The sequence below is a fragment of the Heterocephalus glaber genome, unplaced genomic scaffold (genome assembly GCF_053883595.1).
Source record: "Heterocephalus glaber isolate CG9 unplaced genomic scaffold, H.glaber_assembly_v1.0 deba00000331, whole genome shotgun sequence".
Taxonomy (NCBI): domain Eukaryota; kingdom Metazoa; phylum Chordata; class Mammalia; order Rodentia; family Bathyergidae; genus Heterocephalus; species Heterocephalus glaber.
The window spans coordinates 34,791,680-34,816,585 of record NW_028258142.1 but is presented as its reverse complement, the minus strand read 5'-3'; the positions used below and the strand labels follow the sequence as shown (position 1 = coordinate 34,816,585).

General features: G+C 34.4%; 1 protein-coding gene across 12 annotated transcripts in view; it reads right to left on the bottom strand.

Moving 5' to 3' along the window:
- Window positions 1-266: 266 nt before the first annotated feature.
- Window positions 267-24,906, bottom strand: part of Pias2 (protein inhibitor of activated STAT 2) — a 104,232-nt gene continuing 79,592 nt past the window's right edge. For 3 of the 12 annotated variants that reach the window (XM_013075932.3, XM_013075933.3, XM_013075934.3), the window contains 4 exons: window positions 24,041-24,212; window positions 16,947-17,083; window positions 12,292-12,329; window positions 2,646-9,524 (listed from right to left, as the gene is read on the bottom strand). In XM_013075932.3, coding sequence (XP_012931386.1) covers window positions 9,303-9,524; window positions 12,292-12,329; window positions 16,947-17,083; window positions 24,041-24,212 — 569 coding nt within the window. In that variant the 3' untranslated portion in view covers window positions 2,646-9,302. Of the gene's footprint in view, window positions 1,562-2,645; window positions 9,525-12,291; window positions 12,330-14,760; window positions 16,617-16,946; window positions 17,084-24,040; window positions 24,213-24,906 lie in introns of those variants that run through there. The other 9 variants (XR_015442150.1, XR_015442146.1, XM_004855096.3 and 6 more) reach the window with 7 other exon arrangements.

The following is a 24,906-nucleotide window of genomic DNA, read 5'->3' as shown; positions in this document are numbered from 1 at the left end:
CTGTGGAAATCAGTATGGAGATAACTCAAAGAACAAAGACTGTTTTTTAAAAATCAGTTGTATTTTCTTACTTGCAATCAGTAATCTAAAATACAATTCCACTTACAATAGCAGCAAAAAGAATAAAATGTCTAGAAGTACATAGAACAAAAGCAGTATAAATGTATACTGTGAAACTATAAAACATTGTTGAAATGAAAAAAAATCTAAATTATTGGAAAAACACACTATGTTCATAAGCCATTAAGATAGTAACACTTCCCAAATTGATCTACAGATTCAATCTTTATTAGAATTCCAGCTGGCTTTTTCCTAGTCATTTATAAGCGAATTCTATACTTCATATGGAATTGCAAGGACCCCAGAATTAGCCAAAACAATCATACACATACACACACACACACACACAAAACAATCATGTTACTTTCCAATTTCAAAACTTGTCACAAAGGAATGGTAATCATAGCAGTATGGTACTGGAATATGGATAAACAGATCAATGGAGAGTTCATAAACTCATGTGTCTATAGATGACAGATTTTTAATGGGGCACCAAGACCATTCAACAAGGAAAGAATTGTTTTCAACAACTGATACATGGACAACTGAATAGTCACATGCAAAAAATGAAAGTGGACTCTGTCATATTAAAAAATCAACTCAAAATGGACCAAAACCCTAAATATGAGTTAAACTATAAAAGTTTTGGACAAAATAGGGTAAAAGTTCACGGTTTTGGATTTGGCAATAAACTCTGCTGTGAAATCAAAAGCATAAGCAACACAAGGAAAGAAAGAAACTGGAGATTTTCTCAAAATTTAAAATGTCTGGGCCGGGGATTTAGCTCAGTGGTTCTGTTGCCTGCCTCGCAAGCGCAAGGTCCCCGAGTTTGATCCCCGGTACCAAAAAAATAAAATAAAATGTATGCTTCAAGGGACAATATTGGGAGTGAAAAGACAAGGCATAATCTGGGAGAAAATACTTCCAAATCATACATCTTAATGAAGACTTCTAAGAACTCTTATAATACAGAAGTAAAAATTTTTGACAAATAACCCAATTAAAACATGGGGAAAAGATTCAAACAGTATTGCTGCGAAAATATGCAAATGAGCAAGCACATATAAAGATGGGTCAGCATCCATTAATCATTAGAGAAATACAAACCGAAACAATTATCAGGTAAGATTTCCAACCCAGTAGGACAGCCATAATAAATGTTGGGAAGGATTTTTTTTTTGGGGGGGGACTCAGGATTGAATCCAGGGGCACCTACCATTAAGCTATATCCCCAATCTTTTCATTTTTTATTCTGAGACAGTCTTGCTAAATTGTCTAGGCTGGCCTTGAACTAGTGACGGCCTGTCTTAGCCTTAAAAGTAGCTGGAATTAGAGATACATGCCAATGTGCTCAGCTTGTTGAGGAACTGAAGAAACTGGAAACCTGATACAACGCTGGTGGTAATTTAATTGGTTTAGCCACTCTGGAAAAGTCTGGAAGTTCCTCAATGTTAAAGAGGAGATACCACATGACCCAGTAATTCCATTCCTAGGTATATACCTAAAAGAAATAAAAACATATGTCCAAAAATCACATATACATGATCAGTACTTGTAACAGGCAAAATATGAGGATAACGCAAATGTCCATGAACTAGTGGACGAATAAACAAAGCATGATATATCCACAAAATGTTATTATTTGGCCACAAGAGTAAGAAACATATACTATAGCATGGATGAACACAGTGGTGGCGAACCTATGAACATGTGCTGGAGTGGGCTATTCGTTATTATGGAAAGGTCTACAAGATTTGTCCTGACTGCCTCAGGCCAAAGGAAAAAAAGCTGATCACAAAGACCACGCTTTATATGATTCAATATACACACAATGTTCAGAATAGACATACACAGAGATAGAAAGCAGACTAGTAGTTGCCTAATGCTGGGGTGCAGTGAGATGGATGGGGGATTTGGAATGACTGTGATGGGTATGGGGTTTCTTTTTTATGGTGTTAAGTGACACCTGCACTTCAAATAGCATGTGGGCATAATTTCCAGGGACATCAGGTTAACTGACCTTTGTTTTTGGTACTGGGGATCGAACTCGGGTCCTTGCGCTTGCACAGCAGGCAGCAAAACCACTGAGCTAAATCCCCAGCCCTAACTCGTTTTAAAGTATGGAGTCCAACAATGATTTTGGTCAGGTTGCTAGCCTCAGGAGACTAAAAATAAACTGTATTTACACCTACAGTTATATTGTATAATTAAATGTGGTGTGACTGGCGCAGATGAGGTCATCACATAATCTAAAGACTACATGAAGCATTTCCCTAGCCTTATATGTACACAGTATGTTAGGTCTACGTGTCACTATATTCTCAGCTTCACATAAGATCTACTTGTACAGTAATTATTTTCTCCATTGTGCACTGCCCTACCTGTCCCTCATTAACAGCTCTTGTTCTATTAGGTTGTTGCAGTCTACACGGTCAGTGTGCCGACTTCCTCCCAACTCCCTAACATCTACCACCTCTACCACCTACTATAAACATTACCTCCTGTTTTTCTCTTGGTGATGCCTGCTACTCAGGTTATTAAATTTTCACAATCAACACAAGTCAAATGAAAATAGTTATCCATCATTTCTTCATTCACAAATATTTATTGAGCATCTACTTACGCACCACATACCATGTTATGCTCTGGAATGCAAGATACCACTCCTGCTCTCATGGAGCTTACAATCTAGTAGAGACAACACAGTGAACCAATACATAAAATTGCTGTAGGTTGTAATAAGTGCCATACGGGATATAAACAGTGATATAAGGTAGGAAACACCCGTTTTGAAAACAGAATGAACAGGAGCAGGGGGTATGGCAGAGCCCACGGTTGGCATGTGTGAAGTCCTGGGTTCTGTACTCAGCACCCAAAACAACAAAGAAATACAACGGTCAGTAAAGGCCTGAGGTGGTTAAAAATTTGATTTGAAGTCTAACTCCCCACTTAGCTGGATGACCTTAGGCAAGTGCAGGTGTACTTACCCTCTCAATCTGTTTGTACAACTATACAGTGGAGATAATCATACCAAACTCTACAATGAATATTCATTACTATTAATGATCAGAAAAACCCTCCAATGCTGTTTTACAAGCCCTTCATGATATTGCTTTCCTCCAGAAGCAGAGGTTTTTGACAGAAGCACTCCATCAGGGAGAAAGGGCAGCACCTATCACCTCTTGAAAAATATAGACTGTAATAGAGCCCACACTAGTGAGAGCTGCCGGTAATGGTAAGTTGACAGGTAAATCTGCAAAGGCAAAGCAGTGAAGAGTAAAAAAAGGGTGAGATGTGAACAAGATGGTTTAGGACACAGTGAATGAGTGACTGAGTGACCAGAACATGCACAGCATAGAGGTGAAGGTGAAAAGGGATGACAAAGGAGTTGCACTTAAGACTGCAGGAAAACCAATGAGACTCACAGAAGCTTCCTGATAACCCCCGCTTAAACTGGTTTCCCCTACATGACTAATCACACTGCCTCTTGTCTCTGTAAATAGCACTGTCTTCCTCCAAATTACAACAGTATAGAAGAATAACAGCCCTGGGTTTGAGGATTGACACAGCCCTTACTCCTACCTTTGTTCAGCCACTGAATTTGTTTTTTTGAGACAAGGTCTCCCTATGCAGTCCAGGCTGGCCTCAAACTCTTGGCAATCCTCTTGCCTCAGTCTTCAATTTTCCTCAGAAAGGGCTCTGGCATCCACCTTTCCTAATAATTACTATGGCTATGGTCTGAAACTCATTCTCCTAATTTTACCTAGATTTTCATACCAGTCTCCTGAACACCATAGCAATGTCACTTCAATTTAGTCACAACGCTTCCGAGGTAAGTCTGGGTCAGACTCCCAAGCCCACTAAGCCATTCACTGCGGATCTACTATGCACCACACATTTTCATTTGTAAAATGGAGATACTACTTTCCTTTGAAAGGATGGTGCAAGGAATGAAACATCTTCATGAAGTTCTTAGCAGAATGCCTGTTAATAAGTATTCCTGATTTTTTAAAACTGCATTATAAGCTCTTTGAAGCCTGAGACTATACCTTTTGTAACTACTTCAACCCACATACTTAGAAATACAGTAATACCTCGGTTCACCAATGCTTCACAAAAGTGTTCAGCAAAATTTTGCTTCCATTTGCAAACTTCACATTAGGTAACAAACATGATCACAGCCATCTTCCCTGCACAGACACAAACACGGCCATCTTTCCCAAAATGATAAAACAAATTAAGTTTGTAAAATGAGGTACCACTGTACACTAAACATTTGTTAAACAGTCTGATAACATCCAAAGAAAGAGGAATATTTATTTTACGATACTCTTTACTTAAGAGTTAAACATCAAGAATATAAAATAAATTAAGCTTTAAAAGCCATTCAGAAACAAAAACCAGTTTGGAAAGTAATGAAATGTACTATGCCAATTAAAAAAATGCTACTCCTGAAACTTCTATATATAGAAATGTTTTCTTTCCCCATGGTGTTCTTAGAAAACTAAGAGTTAAGATCTAATTGGCAACATAAAATAATGCAAAGTGAAACAGGCAGAACTGGATCCTGTTGGTATTTTAGCCTTACCACTTTTCCAGTTTGAGATGGACTGCCTTTGCCTCAGCAGATCCTACTGGCTTTAGGAAGCTCAGAAAGGCCAAAATGGAGCCTATGAGAGGAAAAAGAGAGCTGGCTACTAAGGGCTGGCCCTAGGCACAAATGGTAAAAAAGAATAAAATCAAAATCAAAACTCCCAAAATGTAATCTGACAAGGAATATTTACTTCACAGTGCAAGCAAAATCAGTTGGCTATCCATATGTAAACACTTCTGGAACTTGTCAGTAAATACAGTCCAACCCTCTATAGCCAGGGGCTCTGCATCTGTAGATCCAACCAACTGCAGACTGAAAATATTCAGGAAAAAATTCCATGTGTATTGAGCATGGAGACTTTTTCTTTTTGTTATTATTCCCTAAATACTGTAGTATAACAACTATTTACAAACATTTACATTGTATTAAGTATTATTAATAATCTAAATGCTTTAAAGTATGTGGGAGGATTGTGTAGTTATATACAAATACCATCTCACTTTATAAAAGAGACTTGAGCACCTGTGGATTTTGGTATTGGAGCCAGACCTAGAACTAATCCCCTACAGATGAGGGACAACAGTATATTTAAATGAGAAAGCCTAGGAAGATGCTTGCTAATTATCTCTTCAGCCCAGTTTACTAGTATCATAAGGGCAGAAGACCTTAGTACAGTTGCCTACATAAAGGTAAATCTTACGTGTTCTTAAAAAACATAGCTAGACAGCCTTTTCTCATACCATCAGGTGGGGCCATAAAAGACCATAACTATAGCCTTGACCCAGAAATCATTTCTTTAGGAATTCATCCTAAGGAAAATAATTTATGCAGTCACTGTAACACTATGAGATTAAATCTAAAACATCCAATGGGACAGAGTATATGAATCATCATGGCACATCCATACAATGGAATATTATGTAATTAGTAATGGCTGACACAGTTTTTAACAAAATGGAACAATGCTGTAGACTGAGGGGAAATCCAAGGTACAAAGTATGCTGAGATTGAATAAATCTATGAAAAAATACGCACAAATAGCAGAGAGTTTGGCAAGAAATATGCAAAAATACCAAGTGAGGCTCTTTTCACTCGGTGATAAAAATTGTTATTTTTCTTTATACTTTTCTGTATTATTTAAAATTTCCACAATGAGCATGTCCTGTTGATATAAACAGAAAAAACAAAAACATATCCAACTAGGCAAGTATTAAAGGAGGGGGTGAATATTTTTATATGCCTATATTTGTTTTTTCTAGCAATTGTAGTGTGGTACCTAACCAAAAAGAAGACAAGGATACAAACCACTTGTTTATTTGGTAGGGTCAGACTCTTAACAAGCAGAGAAATTCTTAAATCCTTTTCACAAACTTCACCAATGCATGTAGCACTGTAGCAGAAAAGATGCTGTGTCCAGTTGAACCATCAATCATCCATCAAAATGACAATTTCAAACTTCCACAACATATGGATCAGTGCCACTAAAACCAACATCAGACTCAAGCTTTATAAAATGGGGTATTTAAAGAGCTGGGAAACAATTTCTTATGACATTCCATAGAAATGGAGAACAAGGTACAGGCAAACAAAATTTTTTTCCCTTAACTGAAGATTAAAGAGAAAGGGCTGAGAACTAAATCAATGCTTCATAAAACTAACGTTACTTAAAATACAAATGTAACTAATACTTTATTGGCAGAAGAAAAAGACATATGGGATAGTTACCAAACGGAGTATCCAGGACTGGCCTGAGGGCATATCAAAAATCAAAATAATTTCTGTTCCACACCACTTCACCTATAATCCAACATCTTACATAACCTGGATTCACTTCAACTATTTCATTGGACCTTTAAAATTATCTTAGGGTAAATGTCAAGTACTTATAATTTCTCAGCAGAAATGAAAATTAAATCCTGAAGTTGTTCATTCAGGGGTGAGAAAGCTAGTGAGTATAAGCAGACCTCATGAATGAAGGTATATTCAGCACCAATTACATTGCCAGGAGTTACCAAACAAAAGCCCTTCATAGCTCTACATGAATGAAGATAAAAATACAGTTGTCTAAGTGACTATAAAAGTAACAACTGGTTTCTTGCTGGTTGACATCTAAGTAACAGTTAAGATGACTTTATTCTATTGTACTTGGGTAAGCAGAAATGTGTACTAGCAAAATACACTGCTAAAAAATTAAAATCTTTGTGCTAATAATTACAGCAACCATATTAATTAAAGGCTGCTGGCTTAAAAACCATAATGCTGCCATAGGGCCGAGGCATAAAGAAAAAGGACTCATCTTCAAAGACACATACCAAAGATAAGCCCCAACTTTAAGATAAAAACTGAAAAGTTTAAGTGTTAGTCGGCTAAGAGAAACTAAACTTTCATATGTAACTTAAGCGTACAGCACCAAAAATATTAAAACTATTCACATAAAATAGTAACAACGTATCACAACTACAAAAGCAAAGAGGCTATCAGTTGTAAGAAATAAGTAAATAATTTCTATTAATCTCATTTATTTTATAAAACTTGGTTTATGAAATTGGGGGAGAATCAAAAGTATGAGAATCAAAAGTATAACAAAATGTTAAGAAATATACTTTATTAACAAATGATACCACACAAATAAGGTTACTTTTTCTGATAACAGAGTTAACAAACTACATGTATACTTAGAGCAGCAACATAAAATTCTAGTAGAAGAAATTTTATGTCTGTTTGACTCTAACCTGGACTCAAATCTAATGACAAAGAAGTTAAAATTGGTGACTCTGGTTCAACTACTGCTGGAAGAGTCAAGGTTGGTTTTGTGTTTCCACATCTTTAATAGGTGGTGCTACCAAAGGGGCACTATAGTAAATTGGGGGATGATGAAGCCAAAGAAGTGTGAAAAACTATAAATTAAATCAGCACAAAGAGTGTACAAATGACATGAAAACTTGAGGAGATGCAAAAAATCAAGCAAGGACAAGAAGTCAGCTCCCTGAAGTTGTACCTATTTTGAAGTAATGTGTTTCTGTTAAAACCGGAAGTGTAGAGGCCTCACATGGGCACATCTGCCAGAGAAATCAGTTTGATTAGCCATGAAAAGAATGATTTTTGTTTTCTTTTTTGGTACCAGGGATCGAACTCGGGTCCTTGCGCTTGCAAGGCAGGAGCGGAACCACTGAGCTAAATCCCCGGCCCGAATGATTTTGTTTTAAAGTAGATACAGCTTAGGGAGAGAAAGCTAAACATCAGCAAAGTCCTAAATCCTTGAGAACTCAAAATGATTTAAGAAGCCAAATGAAGCAAACTACAAAACCTGGATGAAAATGTCTCCCTTCAAGTAAAACTCATTTTTGAGCAATTTAAAATTACCCACCAGGAAAGTGGTTTTCAAGTTGCCCCAGTAAAGGCATGAGAAAGGAGTGTTTCAGCAAAGGGTGGAGTGAGACACAAAGTAGGTGGGCTTCAGGTCCCTCCCCAACCCTTCCTTACTTCAACCATTTCTCATTTTGTGGTTTCAGAAAATATTCTCTTTTTAAAAGGTAAAAAAAAATCTGATGCTATTCCCCATGCCTTGCTATTTTTTCCTTAAATTTGAAAATCAATGCTGAGACAGAAAATACACTGGTGAGCAATATGATGCGAAATGTAAAATATAATTTCTATGTCAGCGTCTCTAAAATGTGAAAAGTTTCAACAAAGATTTGTATATTATCCTATAAAGTAAATGAGCAAATTAAGTTCTCGGGAAGTAAATTTGTTATTACCATCTCCCATAAATCTTCTCTACTGCTGCTCTCAAAGTATCAATATTTCTGGACATCATGAAGAAAAATCTAACAAACTTTCCAACTGTACCTTACCTGAAAGGCTGGAGACAATTTCTTTCCTAAGAAGGCAAGCCTCACATTTATAGAAAACTCTAGAATGAGAATGTACAGTTACCAAAAAATATGTCAGGGCAGAATCTGCATAGAGTTCTTAAACATCATCACTAATAAAGAGCAGCCAAAGCCCAGAGCTTCACTCTGCATTCATTAGCAAACAGTGTCAAGGTATAAATGACAACCGAGAGGAAATGCACAACACAGAGGCCATTTTTCTTTGATGGGATCATGAAGAAAAGTGGAACTGCAAGTGGAACCCAACTCTGGCCATTTATCAAAATTTCAATACTTCAATAAAATAGAACAAATCTCTGTGGAAAGGATTCATTCAGCAAACACGACTTCTTTCCATATATTTTTTCCTTCACATTGAGTTAAATAGAAGTTGCATCATTCTAGCATCAATGATTACATCTTTTTTGAATTAGAAAGTTCAAATATTTACATAATTTTTATTGCTGTTTATTATATAACAAAAATTTTTAAATGATTTGTAAAATCCATCCAGTAACATATGAAATTGAAATCCACTGCTCAAGACACTGTTTATGGCTGAAAGTATCTGCTGATCAGTGTACAGTATGTGTAAGAAGTCCTTGCCTGTCATTTGGTTCTTGCTGCTGTCATCTATGTTCATCTCTCAGAAAGCAAAAGAATCCATATGATGTTTCAATAAATATCAAATTGCCAAAATAATAACTTCCATGGATCAGAGATCCAAGAAAAAGTAGTTCTGATGAAATGATTCCCAGAATCAAGTGCGTCCTTCTTTAGTCCAATGAGATGATGTCAGGAATGCTACTTCCACTGCTGGTTATGACCCCTGTCTCACTCCTGCTGCTGGATGAACTAACATGAGTACTGCTTTCATGGGGGCTGGTGGTGGTGACAGACGTACTGCTTGCTGTTAAGGGTGAGGTGAGACTATCCAAAAACATAGGAGGACAGTACTGCTTGAAACAAACAATGATGCCGATGAGGAAGAGGCTACACTGGTTTTAAATAGAGAGACTAGAAATTGTTAGATATGCACAAATGATAGCCACATATTTAAATCCTCCTGAGATTTCAAAATATCCAAAAATTTCTTATCTTTGGATGGAAGATGACATGAATTTAGCTATTTTACATTCTCTAGAGAATGCATCATATTTTTTATTCTCCAAAAATGTGTGAATACATTTGTTGACTACATACAGAGATAAAAGTAAAAGTAATGAAGTCATAACTGTAGTCATTTAATAACTGAGTAACAAAAACTGAAGTCATTTAATATGAAATACTGGCCCCAAATTATGACTCATACTTAATCTCAAAAATAATTTGCTCAGTAAGTGTATTTGACAGGTTTTAAATCACACTATGAAAGGATAATGAGTACTTGTTTCTCATGGTAGTATGCAAAAGTGCTAATTCAAAATTCAACAATTTCTCAAAATTCAGTATCAAACAGACCCTTTATGAATATTAAGAATGACCAGCTGAATGATGGCACCAGGCTTCTTTGCACATATATACATAACAATATTTGAAGAGATCCAATCTTTCTTGGGACATTTGCTTGACATCCCTCTCCAAGTGTTACTACCATATTAGTTGTTGATTCCCATACAAATACAAACCTGAGTATAATATCCAAATAATTACCAAGAGGAGTGAAGACAAGAGCTAAACACATTTTGCATATCACCACAGAATGTTTTATGTGAGAAACTGCAATGACTAGCAAAATAAGTGATGCCTAATACATTGCATGAAATGTTCTACCTTTGTCTTGAGACTGTATGAAAGACCAGTAAATACATCCAATTAGTGTTATCCTTTTATATATCATTCTGCTTATCCTCAGAAAGAACAAATTATGAAAAGTAATATAAAACTGAAGTTGTTTAGACAACATAACTTTCAAGGCCCATAAATAAAATGGAAACAACAGGCCCAGATTTAAGCTGCCAATAAGAGGAAGAGCACCAACTAAAATCCAGGCTGCCTTTCAACAGAGTAAGTTAATGTTTTGGTGGATAACTGTCGATTTCATCAATACAATGAATGCTACATGCAAAGAGTTTCAAGGTAGAAGGAGGGGTGATGGATAGTTCTTAAAGAGCTTCTAAGAAGCTTCAACGTGTTCACAATAGTCAATCATGTACACCAGTGGATCAAGCTGGTGGGAACATGTTAAAGATAGTTAAATGATATTAAAAATTCTTGCCTCAAATCAAATCAATTTCTAACCTCCAACAAACCAATTTTACTAGAATTAGGGGGAAATTTGGGTAAAAGACCAGAAACCTCATATTTTATTCCTGCTATCTTTTAGGCTATTTTTGACTGCCTCATAGTAAAAAAGGTAAATATTCCTCTTCTTTTATAAAGTAAGGGCTATAAGCACAGTCTTGCTATCAATGGACTCCATGCCTTGAATTCTTCTACTCATGTTGCAGCTATTTTACTTTTAATCCTGTGTCCCATATGTATATAGCTACACAAAAATAACAGGAATAAGCGGCAATCTAGAGGTTGAGTAGGAAAACCTAAAAATTCTCTGGTAAACAGAATGTACTTCATTCTCCTACTGGCATAAAATGAATCAGCATCCAGGTGTGGTGGTACATGCCTGTAATCCTAGTTACTCAGAAGGCTGAGGCAGGAGAATGGCAACAGTGTGGCCAGCCTGGGCAACTTAGTGAGATTCTGTCTCAAAAAATTTTAAAAAGGGATGCGCATCTAGCTCAGTGTTAAGAGGCCCTGGGTTAACTCCCTAGTATGGCAAACGAGAGAGAGAGAGAGAAGAGAGAAGAGAGGAGAGAGGAGAAGAGAGAAGAGAGGAGAAGAGAGACAGAGATTGGGGGTGGGATCAGGTTGCCATTAACCACGCCAAATAGAACTATGAAATAAAACCCTTAAGTTCCAAGATTTTTTAAAAAGGCTTATTCTCAGAAAACTGTTAATCTTTTAAGCCTAAGAATCCACTTCCTAGGAAAACAGATACCTTTGTTTTACAATTTGCAGATATAACAAGGTTAACTCAAGATAACAAGAAATTCTTCAGTCCGTATACTATCTTGGGCCCAAATTTCCCATGCTGTTTGTATGACCAGATAGAATACGGAAACAAGAGGTCCATACTAGACTTGCAGTTAGCTGATTCTAAGCAGCCCCTGAAGGCAGCAGTTCATGTTCTTCCTATCCCTCCCACGTGCCATACCTGCTCTCAAAGTTTCTTTTGCTGTTTCCTTCCTCTGTTCTGTCTCTGTTCTAATTCTGACAATGGAATCTTGCTTACTGCACAGTTTTCAAGATGAATTGTGACACCCTCAATATCTGAATCTGACTGTTCTTCAAACACTGGAGAAATAAGCTAGTGAGTCAAATCTGTTTAATGAGCTTTGGCTGTGGATGTTTCTAGGTATAAAATACATTTTTACATATACAACAAAATCTTACCCTACAACCACCACACATGGCTTCTACTCATTCTAATCACTCAAATGTCTGTTAGAAATAGTAACTGATTGTTCAATAAAATATAATTTAAAATTTAAGTATTAATAAAGACGAAAAAATTATAAATGAAAAATCATTAACTCTTCCTCCAAATAAAATTGTGAAAAATTTATATTGTATGTATTTCCTACTTTTTTTCATCAGTGTAACTGAGTGTTGACTGTCCTGATTTTATGCAACTGGTCATTTTTAGTTAGTATGACATAACCAATAATCAAATACAAATTAGTTGCTTAAATTCAGGATACATACCTGGGGATCAACTGGAATAAGGGAAAGAAAATCCAAACCTAAAACAAAAATGTTTTGTTAATAGTTGCCTCATATTTTGGAGACTAGAATTATTTCCCCAAATCATATTGTACTTATAAATCACAAAACATCTGGATGCTTACCACTATGCCATAGGGAAGTTCTAAACCATGATCAGTGATATTTAATCTGTATAAAACTCAAAGATGAACATATTGGCAGAGAAAACAACTGGAAAAACTACCTCCCAGAACTCAAAGGCAGCAGTCCAAAACTTTCCAGAGAGCTAGGACTAGTCAAAGTAAGGATTTTTTGTCACTTAACAGAGCAAGAAGCAATAAAAATGATGAGATAATGATCTTCAGACCATTAAAGAAAAACATACTTCGTCTCTTAAGACACTTAACATTTATTTTTCAGAAATAAGCCACACTGAAGTTCATCTAAAATATCACTTTGTAAACAAGTATCTATTTCACTAAAAGCAAGCATTTAGTAACTGCTACTCACTAGCAAGTTAATGAAGGTTACTGGGTTCTCAGCTAATGCAGTTTTCTAAACCAAAGAATTGGGATTCTCCAATTATTTTTAGAAACAGAAATGTAAAAGTGTTAAAATTAAAATAATCAATAGTTAAAAACCTGAAAAGTACAGCAATAAACTTCAAAGTCAGTTCCTCCACACCTCTATGTGACTAAATTCTTTTCAACTTTTTTAAAAGATTAAAAACAATAACATACTAAGTATTGGTCATCAAGACAGGCCAGTGTCTATTCAATTCTGTGAATTTTTGTATGCTGGAATTTGGCATCACGTCAAATGCAACAATGATACGGAATAAAATTCTGATGCTATACTCAAAATAGAGAATATTAGTGGAAATATTTTAAATATTTAATAAACATTGTGAATAATCTTAACCCCCAAAATTTAAAGTATATTTATTCCCTTATAATCTCTAAATAAGGACATTTTAAATACTTATCAAGTGATACAGACTTTGGCACCAATCATATGAAAACAATTTCTAAAGCATTTTAAAAAATGATTGTTATATATGTTTATTTCATGTATCTATCACTCGCTATATGATACAGCATTTGGAGCCAACAATGGACAAAGGGAACCACAAAGCACTTTTTGAAGAGCTTCCCCAATAACTGATAATGAGCAAGTGATGTATCTCAAATAAGCAGTGCACTTTGCTTCACATTAAGGATAATTCATAATCTGTAGTAATTCAAAATCTGTCTAGTTCTCATATACTTTCTGAAGACTTTAGGTAGCCAATATTTCTATTACTAAGTAACAAAGTTATTGGAATATGTTAATTAGCTTAATTTTACTAACTTTTGCTTTGCTTCAAATGTGACATTTTCTTCATTTTTATAGTAGCTTCTTTTAAATAGTTTTTTATTTCCATCACATTTAATATTTTTCAATCCATTTTAATGAAAATTTTTTATAAAGCTAAAGTACTGACATTTCTGATTGAATATTGTGTACATATTACTTGAAAACACTCATTTTCTAAATGTTCAACTATTTCCATTAACTTCAATTTAAACACACAGGTTTGATATAATATTCAAACTGTTTTTGAAGCTCTATCACTTAAGGATACCCACTGAGGTATAAGGATTCTACCTATTTTGATTATTTCAATATCCAGCTCTTCAGATATATTGTAATTCTCTTTGATGGTTTTGTGTATGCCAGAAAATAGTCTAGAAAAGATTTAAGAGATTTACTTGATCTATATTTTTTCATAACATTCATGGATAAATGAAATATGGTGACTTACATAATGACACAATATACATTTTTCTATAATTTTGGTTGAGACTAAGATTGTCATTCAAGCATTACACAGGTGGTCAATTCAAAGTCCAATGAGTTTTCAATGTGGGTATTTCTCAGTGAAGCCACTCTGTCTCAAACAGCGCAGTCTGATATATATTTCAGACGTTATTCCTGCTAATAAAAAAACTAAACTAGCATCAAAATCTTACATTTTATATTTTAAGTAGATCAAAACTCATGAAATAGTGACAGCAATAGTGATTAAAATTTTACTGATTTTAAAAGTTTAGCAAAATGCTATTTCCTAATTTTACTGTGTTTAAACTGTCACATCATATTGATATATTTGTTGCCCTATTAAGAATTTCATGATTAAAAAATAGCCAATTATTTTCAACTAAAAAGCCACTAGTGTTAAGAATTCTGAAGGTACAGTCTAAAAGTTTTTGTTTTATTAACACTGATGAAATTGTACTTTTAAAATTTTAAATACTGCATTATGTTTTTCCTTACTTGATCCATAAACTTTCACAAAACAATCGATTCTCGGCCTTTCGGCTAAGATCAAGTGTAGTAACTTTCACAAAACATGATTGCTACATGATTAAATATGTAATGGTTTAGCACTTTCAAATTTTAACGACAACTTTTTAGCACCATTCGCACCTGACAATATGGCACTAGTAATAATAAGGCAGTCATATTTTTTCTTGAAATAATCAAGCTGTATTCCAATCCATAAATACAAATTATATGTTTTATTTTGTATTCACTGTTGCACAGTATCAGAAGATGTTCCAAGCTGCAGTTCATTATTAATAGCATTTCTTCTTTGTTCTCCTGCAGATTCAGAAGATTCATATTTATGATGTTTAAAAGGAATGTTAAGAAATGTATTAAAACGTCATCTCTCCATTCTTGGTACTCTATTTAATATTTTATTATAAAATTATTAAATTCATCAATACAAAACAAAAACTACATTATGACTACTTACAGAACAATTATACATAAAAATAAACCAAAGAAACTGCTAATTATAAAATAGTACATTAATAATAAAACCAAAGTAAAAACTAAACTATTTAAATGTAGTAACTGCTATATACTATAATTCATACTTGTCAATTAACTAGCAATTCTTCTAAAGGACAAGTGAACTATACTAGCCATGGATATCAGTATCAATGCCAGCTTGAAATGCATTTTACCAAACACATGGGTCAGACATATTTTACTGCATTTTTCCCAAATCTGTACATTTTTTAAAAGACTTAAAAATCTCACTTTATAAAGCTCAATGTTGAAGTAATATAAGCTCTCTCAAGTTAAAAAAAAAAAACAAACCATCCAGACTCACATAATTTGAAAGCTCGCAGGGCAAGTGACTTTTTAAATTTGTATCTATGCTACTGCTAAATGGCCAGGATCACTTTAACAAACACAAATGTTCAATATCCTTTCTCAGGGTTAATTTTTAATTCCAAGTCTTACAGAAACAAATTATTTTCAAATGCTTACTTATAACTCATACCAATATGATACATGGATACTCTTCAAGTTAGCCAAGGTTAAAGTGACATTTAGGAATTAACATCATATAAGCTTCTATCTTTTGTCATGGACCATGAACTCTCACCTATACCTTAGCATTATTATCAGCCCCTGCATACAACGAATACTTTATAATGGGTGCTAGCTGGTTTCAGAGGAACATTAAAAACACTAATTCCCAAAACATGTATGGAGTAAAGCATAAGAAACAAAAAGTATATATATTTTTTTCTGGTTCTGGAGATCGAACTCAGGACCTTGCACTTGCCAGGCAGGTGTGCTGCCACTGAGCTACATGCCCGGCCCCCCCCCAAAAAAGTATATTTAGTAAAATTTTTGATTGGTACTACTTTAACCTATGTTTTTGCACTAAATTTTATTCAAGTTAATGAAAAACTTTCACATGCCAAAATTATACTGAGATAGATAACAGAGCTATCAATTATTTCAATAACACAAGTTTTACCCAATGAAGTAAGAATTTTACTTAAAATACTTAACTAAGGAGAAGAAAAATAAGTCATAGATCAAATTCAATTTCAAGGCTGGGGATGTAGCTCAGGCAAGTGCAAGGTCCTGAGTTCGATCCCTGGTTAGCGCCCCCAATCAACTTCCTTCAAAGAAAAAGTTATGAATATAAGAGAGACTAATTCAAACTTGATTAAATTTGACTGGTACAAATGTATGTAAAAACAATGGCTACAGAGAAAGGCAGAGTGAAGGGAGAAAGTTTAAATTGTGTAATATGGGCCTGGCTGTTTAAGTTCTGATAGTAAGATAATTCAAACAATTTTGAATTCTTTAAATGTTGAGTTATTACATATGTAAAAGATTTCCCCAAATATTAAGCTCTGCTCTACAGAAACCTACAGTAGGTCCTATTTTTTCAGGGGGGAAAACTCACAAGGTACAGCTGGTAGGCAAAATCAGCCCCAAACTACATCTGTATGCTTTAAAGTCCTGATGGGCTGTTAAAGAAAGAATGTGATACCGGGAAGAGTGTGAGAAAATATTCATCCTAACCTATAAAACCTCTAAGATAAATAAACCAAGGAAGTCTGAGTACTAATTCTCTATAAAGCAGAATACATTCCATAAAATTTTACTATTCTCCGTTATTTCCTATAATCTGAAACCTATATTTAGTCAAAATAATAACCAAGTATGATATATTAAAAGAGATACTTTTGCATGAAGTCTTCAAATTTCTTTGGCATTTCTATTTAAAACTTCAAAATTTATTTGGTTCATTAATACTAAAACCACATCATAAAAGAAAACAAAAACTTTCCACATACCTGGCAAATCTGATGACATGCTTGATATTGGGGTGTGGTGGAATGGTACTGAGTAGTCTGTTAATGAAGGCGGAATAGCAGCAGGATCAACCGAAGTCACACTAGGCACCCTTATAGATGGCTGATACATGAGAACCCTGTTTTAAATAGCATGGGAAATTACATATAATCTGGCTTACTTTACAGAGAGAAGACCTAAACCACTGGACATTTTTAGATGTTTGTTCACTAAGTCTCAGCACAACTACATGGTAGCTACTTCTCTTTCCTAACAGTCTTCATTTAACATGAATGTGTTGTGGTTCTCAATGGCAGCTGTGACATAACAGCAAGTTGGCATTAAATTATAACATATAGTGCTGGAGTAATATATAACACTTTTATCCATAAATACAAATGTTACACATGCTTTTACTAATGTATATGTAACATGTATGTGGATATTAGTAATCTACCTATAAAGAAATGTAAAACTAAAATAGAAGATTCTTAAGATTCTATTTGAATCAGGATATCTTATAAATGACAATAGCTCAACCAGAATTTCTTCAAATCTTATTTGGGGATGGTCTGAGTATAGCTGGTCAACACTGATGCCAGCAAATCTGATAGCAGTAGGGTGCAATCAGAAATCAGGATAAGATGACCAAAATTCAGGATTGAAGATACAATACTCAGAAATAAAAATGTTCCCTACCATAATACTACCTATTCTTCTAAGAAGGTTTATGATTTTGAAATTATCTGTCCATGTTACTAAAAATATAAATTAAAACATAAGAAATACTTTATAAATTACTATTATATAAAATCTATAGTATTACATAATTTAAAACTTTATAGTTTCAAGAAGTAGTATAAAAATTAAAACATGTTTTTGGAAAAGTTCAGCCTTGAAGACAAATTTTGCATTCTATTTAATCTGTATTTTCTCTTAGCCCAGGGTAAACAATTAGAACTTCACAAGAAAAACATCATGAATGTATATTTATGAACTAACCACCATTACTGACCCTATGGCTGATGATGGTTACCTTACCACCTAGTAAAAAGAAGCAAAAAAGGAGCAAAGCATTAAGAATAGCATACCAGGGCCGGGGATTTAGCTCAGTGGTTTTGCCGCCTGCTGCGCAAGCACAAGGACCCAAGTTCAATCCCTGGTACCAAAAAAGCCCCCCAAAACAAAGAATAGCATACCAAAACACTGACAATCAACTACTGTTAGCTTAATGAAAAGCTGGAACTGTTGCAAAGATGAAGAAAGTGCAACTCTGTTAAACACTTAAGACTACAATGACAAAGTTAAATTGAGATGACAATTTAGGATCTCCAGACATCTGTTCCTATGGTTGAAACACTTCCTGTTATTGCTCGATTATTAAATAACAGTAGTTAAAATAATGACATAGTTGCATGACATTCTTCATACTTTAACTGATGAATGATTTCATAACCTTGATTTAAATGTCAAAGCAGTTAATAAACCACTTAAATCAGAACCTTTAGATACTGGCATATTAACACTGGTTTGTATTATTTCAAACACAAGATATTATTCTGTGTTTTATCAAAAATAAAGTCTCTATTTATCTATTTATCAAAAATACAGGTACCAGAAATATGAAAAACAAAGTCATCTTGAAAGTACATTATGGTTATGTTGGCCAACTATGTTGTTCTCCAAAGAGTGAAAAAATAATATAGGTCAGAATTCAAAACTCTTAGATTTAAAACTGATTAAATTTGAAAGCATATGAAACACGGCTGAGGCTTTTGCATTTTCCAAAGGTAGATGGAGACAGAGGGAAGGTGTCTTCCAAAGATCCACCTGCCTAGGTTAGAATCAGTAGGTTTTCTGAACTCCAATGTACCTAAAGATCTAAAACCATAAGCAGGGTGTGAAGATTATTGGGAAAGGCAGAGTCTGGAAGAAGAAACAAGAAACTTAGAATAAGAGAAATATGTTTTATCTAGAGCTCATTGTTTTCTCAAGATCTGAAAATACCTGACATGTATAGAAGTAAAAGGGAAAGAACAGGAAATCAGTAAAAGTGTTTTCAAATGACACACAAACCTTTCCTCTCTCACCAGGCATGTGTATCAGGAAAAAAAAAGAAACAAAGGCAGGAGAAGAACAAAGAGAGTAAGGAGATTAAGCTATATCTTACTGCTGGGAAAGGAAGCAAAAAAATGGGTTTGACTGTTCTGGCTGCCTCAGAATACTAACATTTTAATCTTGTTTTTTTTACAAAATGTAAAGAAACAAGCCTTTTTTTTTGGAAACAGGATCTCACAATGTAGTCCAGGCTGATCCTGAAGTTGCTATGAAGCCTAAAATGCCCTCAAATTTGTGATTTTCCTGTTTCCCTCTCCCAAGTGTCAGGATTACAGGCATGCATCATATATAAAGTTTTATTTTTTTTTTTTAATTTCTACTTGAAAGTATATTTAATCTATTACCTCTTCTCTGTCACTGAAAGAAGCTAAAAGAATTCCAAGGTGCTAGGAGTGTAGCTTGCAGTAAAGCGCATATATATCTGCACCCTTCCCGAAAAAGAATTTCAGATTTATAAGAAAAAAGACAATACCTATTTTCCTAACACTCCTTCTCTTCCTTTTGATATTTCACTGGAGATTTTCTTTTGTCTTCATCCTGAATTGACCCTTTTAACTTAGATCACATTTATAGGAAACAATCACCAAATTCCCTTTCTTTCCCCAGCCCTTTGACTTTGATTTACATCAAAGGAGTCCAAAGAAAGGTCAAGTCCATGTCCCTACACGCTGTCATCACAATAATATCTAACTACTATATATGTCCTATTAATATACCATGAAACTTTAAATGATTAAAAATCTATTCTTTGTTTCTCCCATATCAAAATGTTGACTATCAAAACATGTGAAAATGCCAGAATGTAACTGAGGTACAAATTATTACATCAACATCTAAAAACCTCATCGAACATTTGAAAAAGTTAAATCATGTTAAGAGTCGACTGACTCTTTTTATCTAAATTATTTAACCATTAATTCAAATTCAAATTTATAGGGGTTGGGGATTTAGCTCAGTGTCACTGCACCTGCCTGGCAAACCCAATGTCCTGAGTTCAATCCCCCATACCAAAATTTAAAAAACAAAACAAATTCAAATTTATATATAAAGGCTAAAAACAGTTGTTAGGATTATCAAATTACGTACAGGTAGCAGATTTTTGTTTTTATCAGAATCTTCATAAGGACCATATTGAGAAACAAAATGATGTTAAAGCTCAAGGAAAAATGACATATTTATCAATTATAAATAACAGGTTCCATGAAGAAATATAAATGGCTATGTCTTGTGGAATTACTGATGTACTGTAATGCCATAAATAAAAATTTTCAGACAGCTTTTAAAATTTTTTTCTGACTCTTCATAGGATTGGCCAATTACACAAAAAGAACAGGTATACATTATGCAAGTATATATATTTTAAATTTCTGTAACTTTATCATAGCACAAAGTAAACTGGTAGAATGCTGTTAGCAAATATTGTTATTTTAAACTGTTTATCATAATCAGAATTTCATGGAATTCATACTTGGCCTAGACTATAGGTTGATGATTTTTATTCGCATAACTGAAGTATAGTTATGTGCTCCCACTTTATGGTCATAAAAGCACAAAAGATTAAAATTTAGTATCAATTCTTCACAATGTTTTTTTGGTGGCACTGAGGATTAAGGCCAAGTCCTTGTACATGCTATATAAATGCTATACCACTGAGCTACATCCCTAGTTCCTTAATGATTCTTGATCCAGAAGCATGCATATTTACCCACAGTCTTTTGTTTTTTGTCTTTAGAAACCTCTAACAAAGCAACTGTCCTTTAAGGAATGGAGCAGGAGCATAAAATATAAAATTATCTTCTAATATAGAAAAAAAAATCAGACTTTTTATAAATGCTTTAGATAGTACTAGTTTCATCTGACTGGAATTACAAGACTGCATTTTACACTCCACTGGGTCTGGAACAAAAGGGACTAGGACTGTCATCAAAATGCTAACAGCAAGCAGTTCTCTCTGGGTGAGAGGCTTTCACTTTCTTCTTAGTGCTCTGTAAAACTGTTTATAAGAATAATTTTTACTAAGACAATACACTCTTTAAAAATAGCTGCTCATATTATGTTCTAGACTACAAATTAAGTTCTCCTTAGCTCTCATTCTCTATTCTTTCTCATTTGCTTACTATCCCTGGCCAAGAAGTCCTATGATAAACTTACTTAACAGAGGAAAACCACAAAAATTCTGGATGGTGAAACACAAAGTGAAGATATGAAAAGAATGACCCAGAACAAAAGGACTGGAATAAGAAAGGATCAGACATGATACAACCATAGCATAAGTCAATACTATGACACCATAACAGGTGGCATCCACCTACCTTAGAAGAGAAAATGTAATTTTAGCACAAAACATAAACTATTAGTGTTCAAGAAGCTCCAACACAAAATACTCCTGGGTATCCTTCTTCCTATGACCTAAATGTGTGAAAGATAGTAACAAGAAGAAAGCTCTAGCTAGTCAGTGGGTTCCTTTTAAGAACTACAAAGTAGCTGTGATACATTCTTGACTCCTAGTCTAAGTTTCAGTTCCGAGACCTATTTATCAATCATGTGCACCAGGTTCCACAGCTCACCTTCCTATACAATTACTCTGACTGCATTCACATCTAACATACTTCAAGTTTCAGTATAGACTAAAATGCTCTTAAATAAAGCCAAACCCAAAATGAAATAGAATTGAACACTATGCTTCTTTTATTAATGTTGTCAAGAACAAATCAGTTTAAGCAGTGAACCCCTCAAGCCAGTAAGTGAATTCTGACAGTTTATAAGCATTTCTATCAGGAATAGTATTTATTCAATATCTTTCAAGCATCTAATAAGTTGACTGTGCTGTATAGCTGTTCTTAGAACTCATTTCATCAACTACTTCCTAATATTAAAGCACCCTCAGGATAAACTATATTTGGTCATAGTGGATATCATTTTAATATATAATTACATGACTTCTAAAAACTGAGTAAGAATTTTCATTTATCTTTCCATGTGACTATTTGTCTACAGAAGTAATGTGTAAATCTAGTTTGGTACAAAGGGCTATATTGACTTCATGGAAAAAGCTGGGTAGATGAGATTTATACAGACTTTTAAAATCAAAACTTTCATGTGTTAATTTAATCATATTTGCCACCTAGATTGATCTATGTTAATTTTTGTTTTCTTTTCAAATTAGATGAGGGCTCTTAACATCTATCTCTATGGTAGCTAAGCACAGGTGTAAACTATCCTTACTCCTCTGCATACTATGGTTATTTTATTTATTTTTGGCTTTCTGAGATAGTATCTCACTATGTAGTTCAGGCTGACCCTGAACTCACTATGTAGCTCAGGCTGGCCTTGAACTCCCAGCAATCCTCCTGCCTCAGCTTCCAGACTGCTGAGATTACAGGCGAGTACCACCATGCCCAGAACACTATGGTCATTTTAGATTTTGTTATCTGATGTATATTCCATTCGTACAGTTTTCTGTCCTCATGAAGTACTGACACAAATGTACAGACACATAGATTAGACCCTTGTGGCATCAATTCATGGGTCAGCATTAATACACACAATCTTTCAACCAGGACTCCTACTAACTATAGTATTTGCAACTCATTTTTCAAGAATAGTCTAAAGGATATTAAAAAATAAAATTTAGAAATACTATATGGAAGCATTCATTCTCCTGACTCTATGCCCGTAAACATTTAAAAACTATATTTTCATTTTTTATCACTTAAATTATAGAAGTGCCAACCAAACTGTCTCAAAGGAAGAAAAAACAATCAGCACGCCAGAAAAAAATCCACTTTAATTACTTTCCTCATTTTCTATTCCACTTAAAATCTCACTGTAATTTTAAAAAGCGAAAGAAAACATTTGCCCTTATCTGGATGTATAAATCAGATCTGAAAATACATTTTAATAATGAAGAAAGCAGCTCAAATGGTTTAGTTATCAAAAGTAACTACAGAAAGTTATCTCAAAAGTAACTATTAAAAACTGCAAAAAAGTATGCTGCAGATGTATACTGGAAGCATAATTCTTTTCATACAAAATGTCTAGAACAAGCAAATTTAGAAATGAAAAGAAGATCAATGGCTGCCTGTTTCTGGGAAGTGCATGGGAACAAACCTCAAATGAACATGATTTTTTAGGGAGGTGACAGAAATATTCTACAAATGACCTGTGTAATGGTAATCGTACAACTCTACATAAAAGAGCTATTAGAGGAGAATAAGTGGCCTGAGAAACCAGAGACAGGACTAGCAAATCCAAGTCTGAAGGTGTTCATGGGTTGCTAAGAAACACTCCACTATGTGTGTTCCCAAATCTCTGTGAAAAGCACCTGTTTTTAAATATTTGGATCTGTCTTTTCCTATAGGTCGGAATGGGACTCTGTGAGATGAGTCAGTCAGGCTATGTGTAGAATGCACCTACTTGCCCATAATTTGCACTTGAGAGGGTGAAAAGGGAAGGGGATCAATTTTCACTGAGTAACTACCAGGTGACTGACAGGGTAGGTTTTTTCATTAGCTTATTGAAACCTGACAGTAATCCTACAAAGTAGGCATATTTTACCTTACTTTACAGAAGATAAAAAGGCAGCTCAAGCAAGTTAACGATTTTGACCAAAATAAGAGCAAGTAAACAAGTGCCAGAATTGTAATCTGCTCTTAGAAGATTCCGAATTCCGTATTTTATTACACCAGGCTTCCTCATATTGGCCTGAGATGCTAAACTTCTTCACATGGGTTCAAGAAATTAACAAAAGGTTATCAGATATGAAATAAAAACCTCAGACTCTCACTTCCCAGAGATGTAGATATTGTTTTCATCAATTCTGCTTTCCTATAATGTGCTTCTATGAAAATATTTCAACTGAATGAAAGCAAATTAAAATTGTCTCCCATGCAGTTTCTCGAAGAGACATTAAAAAACCTAGCCCAAGAACAATTAGTTGTAAGTGTAATGAGCAATAGTGAACTATAAATTAACAAACCCTTTGGTTGGGCTGCTTTGTGTTTCTGACATAAAGATGCATTTCCTTTTGGCAGGGGGGTCTTCCTCTTCATCAGAAGAGCTTTCTATTGTTAGGTCGATAACATCCACTTTCTTCTTGCTTACCTCACCGGCTACAGTAACTGAACAAGGCTTACTGAGGACACCTGAACCTAAATGTAAAGAAACAAAAGGAAAACAGAAACATCAAATAAACTCTAGCCATGACAGTCTTAATTATGCAGCATATTTATGGCAATACACAGCCATACAAGCCACACACTCTGTCCTATGGACACAAATCACCTCCCTAATTCCAGATGTCTATAAAATGACTGCTTTCTTAGGAAGACACCACGCATGAGCTTATTTTCTTATTTCTATCCTTCAGATAGTATACTCTTCTTATAAATACTGTTGCTGGATTTGTACAGATCCTTCTGTGGCTCAAGCTGTCTTGCTAGGTTAACAGCTATTCTACAGACAAACCTCTGGAGTTAGGGAACTGGGCTCACACCATTGGGAAAAATCTATGTGATTTCATCAATTGAATATTTTCCCAGACTTGTGATTCAGTTAAATCAGAATAAAATAATTCTATTCTACCAAACCTGCTCATACCAAAGAACAGGCTCCTCATCATAACCCAGAATTTGATAAAAAATTTTCACCTTGAAAAAAAAAAAAATCCTACACTTGCCACTTGTTATTCATTTAGAGTTTATTCTCATGAATTATCTTCTAATCACTCAAGTCCTTTTTGTCCATTAAGACAATCTCATATACGTTAACTCAAGTTTTCATGAAAAATATGTATTATTCTTTGTAATCTATTTAGTTAAAAATGAACACTAGTTGATAAAAGAA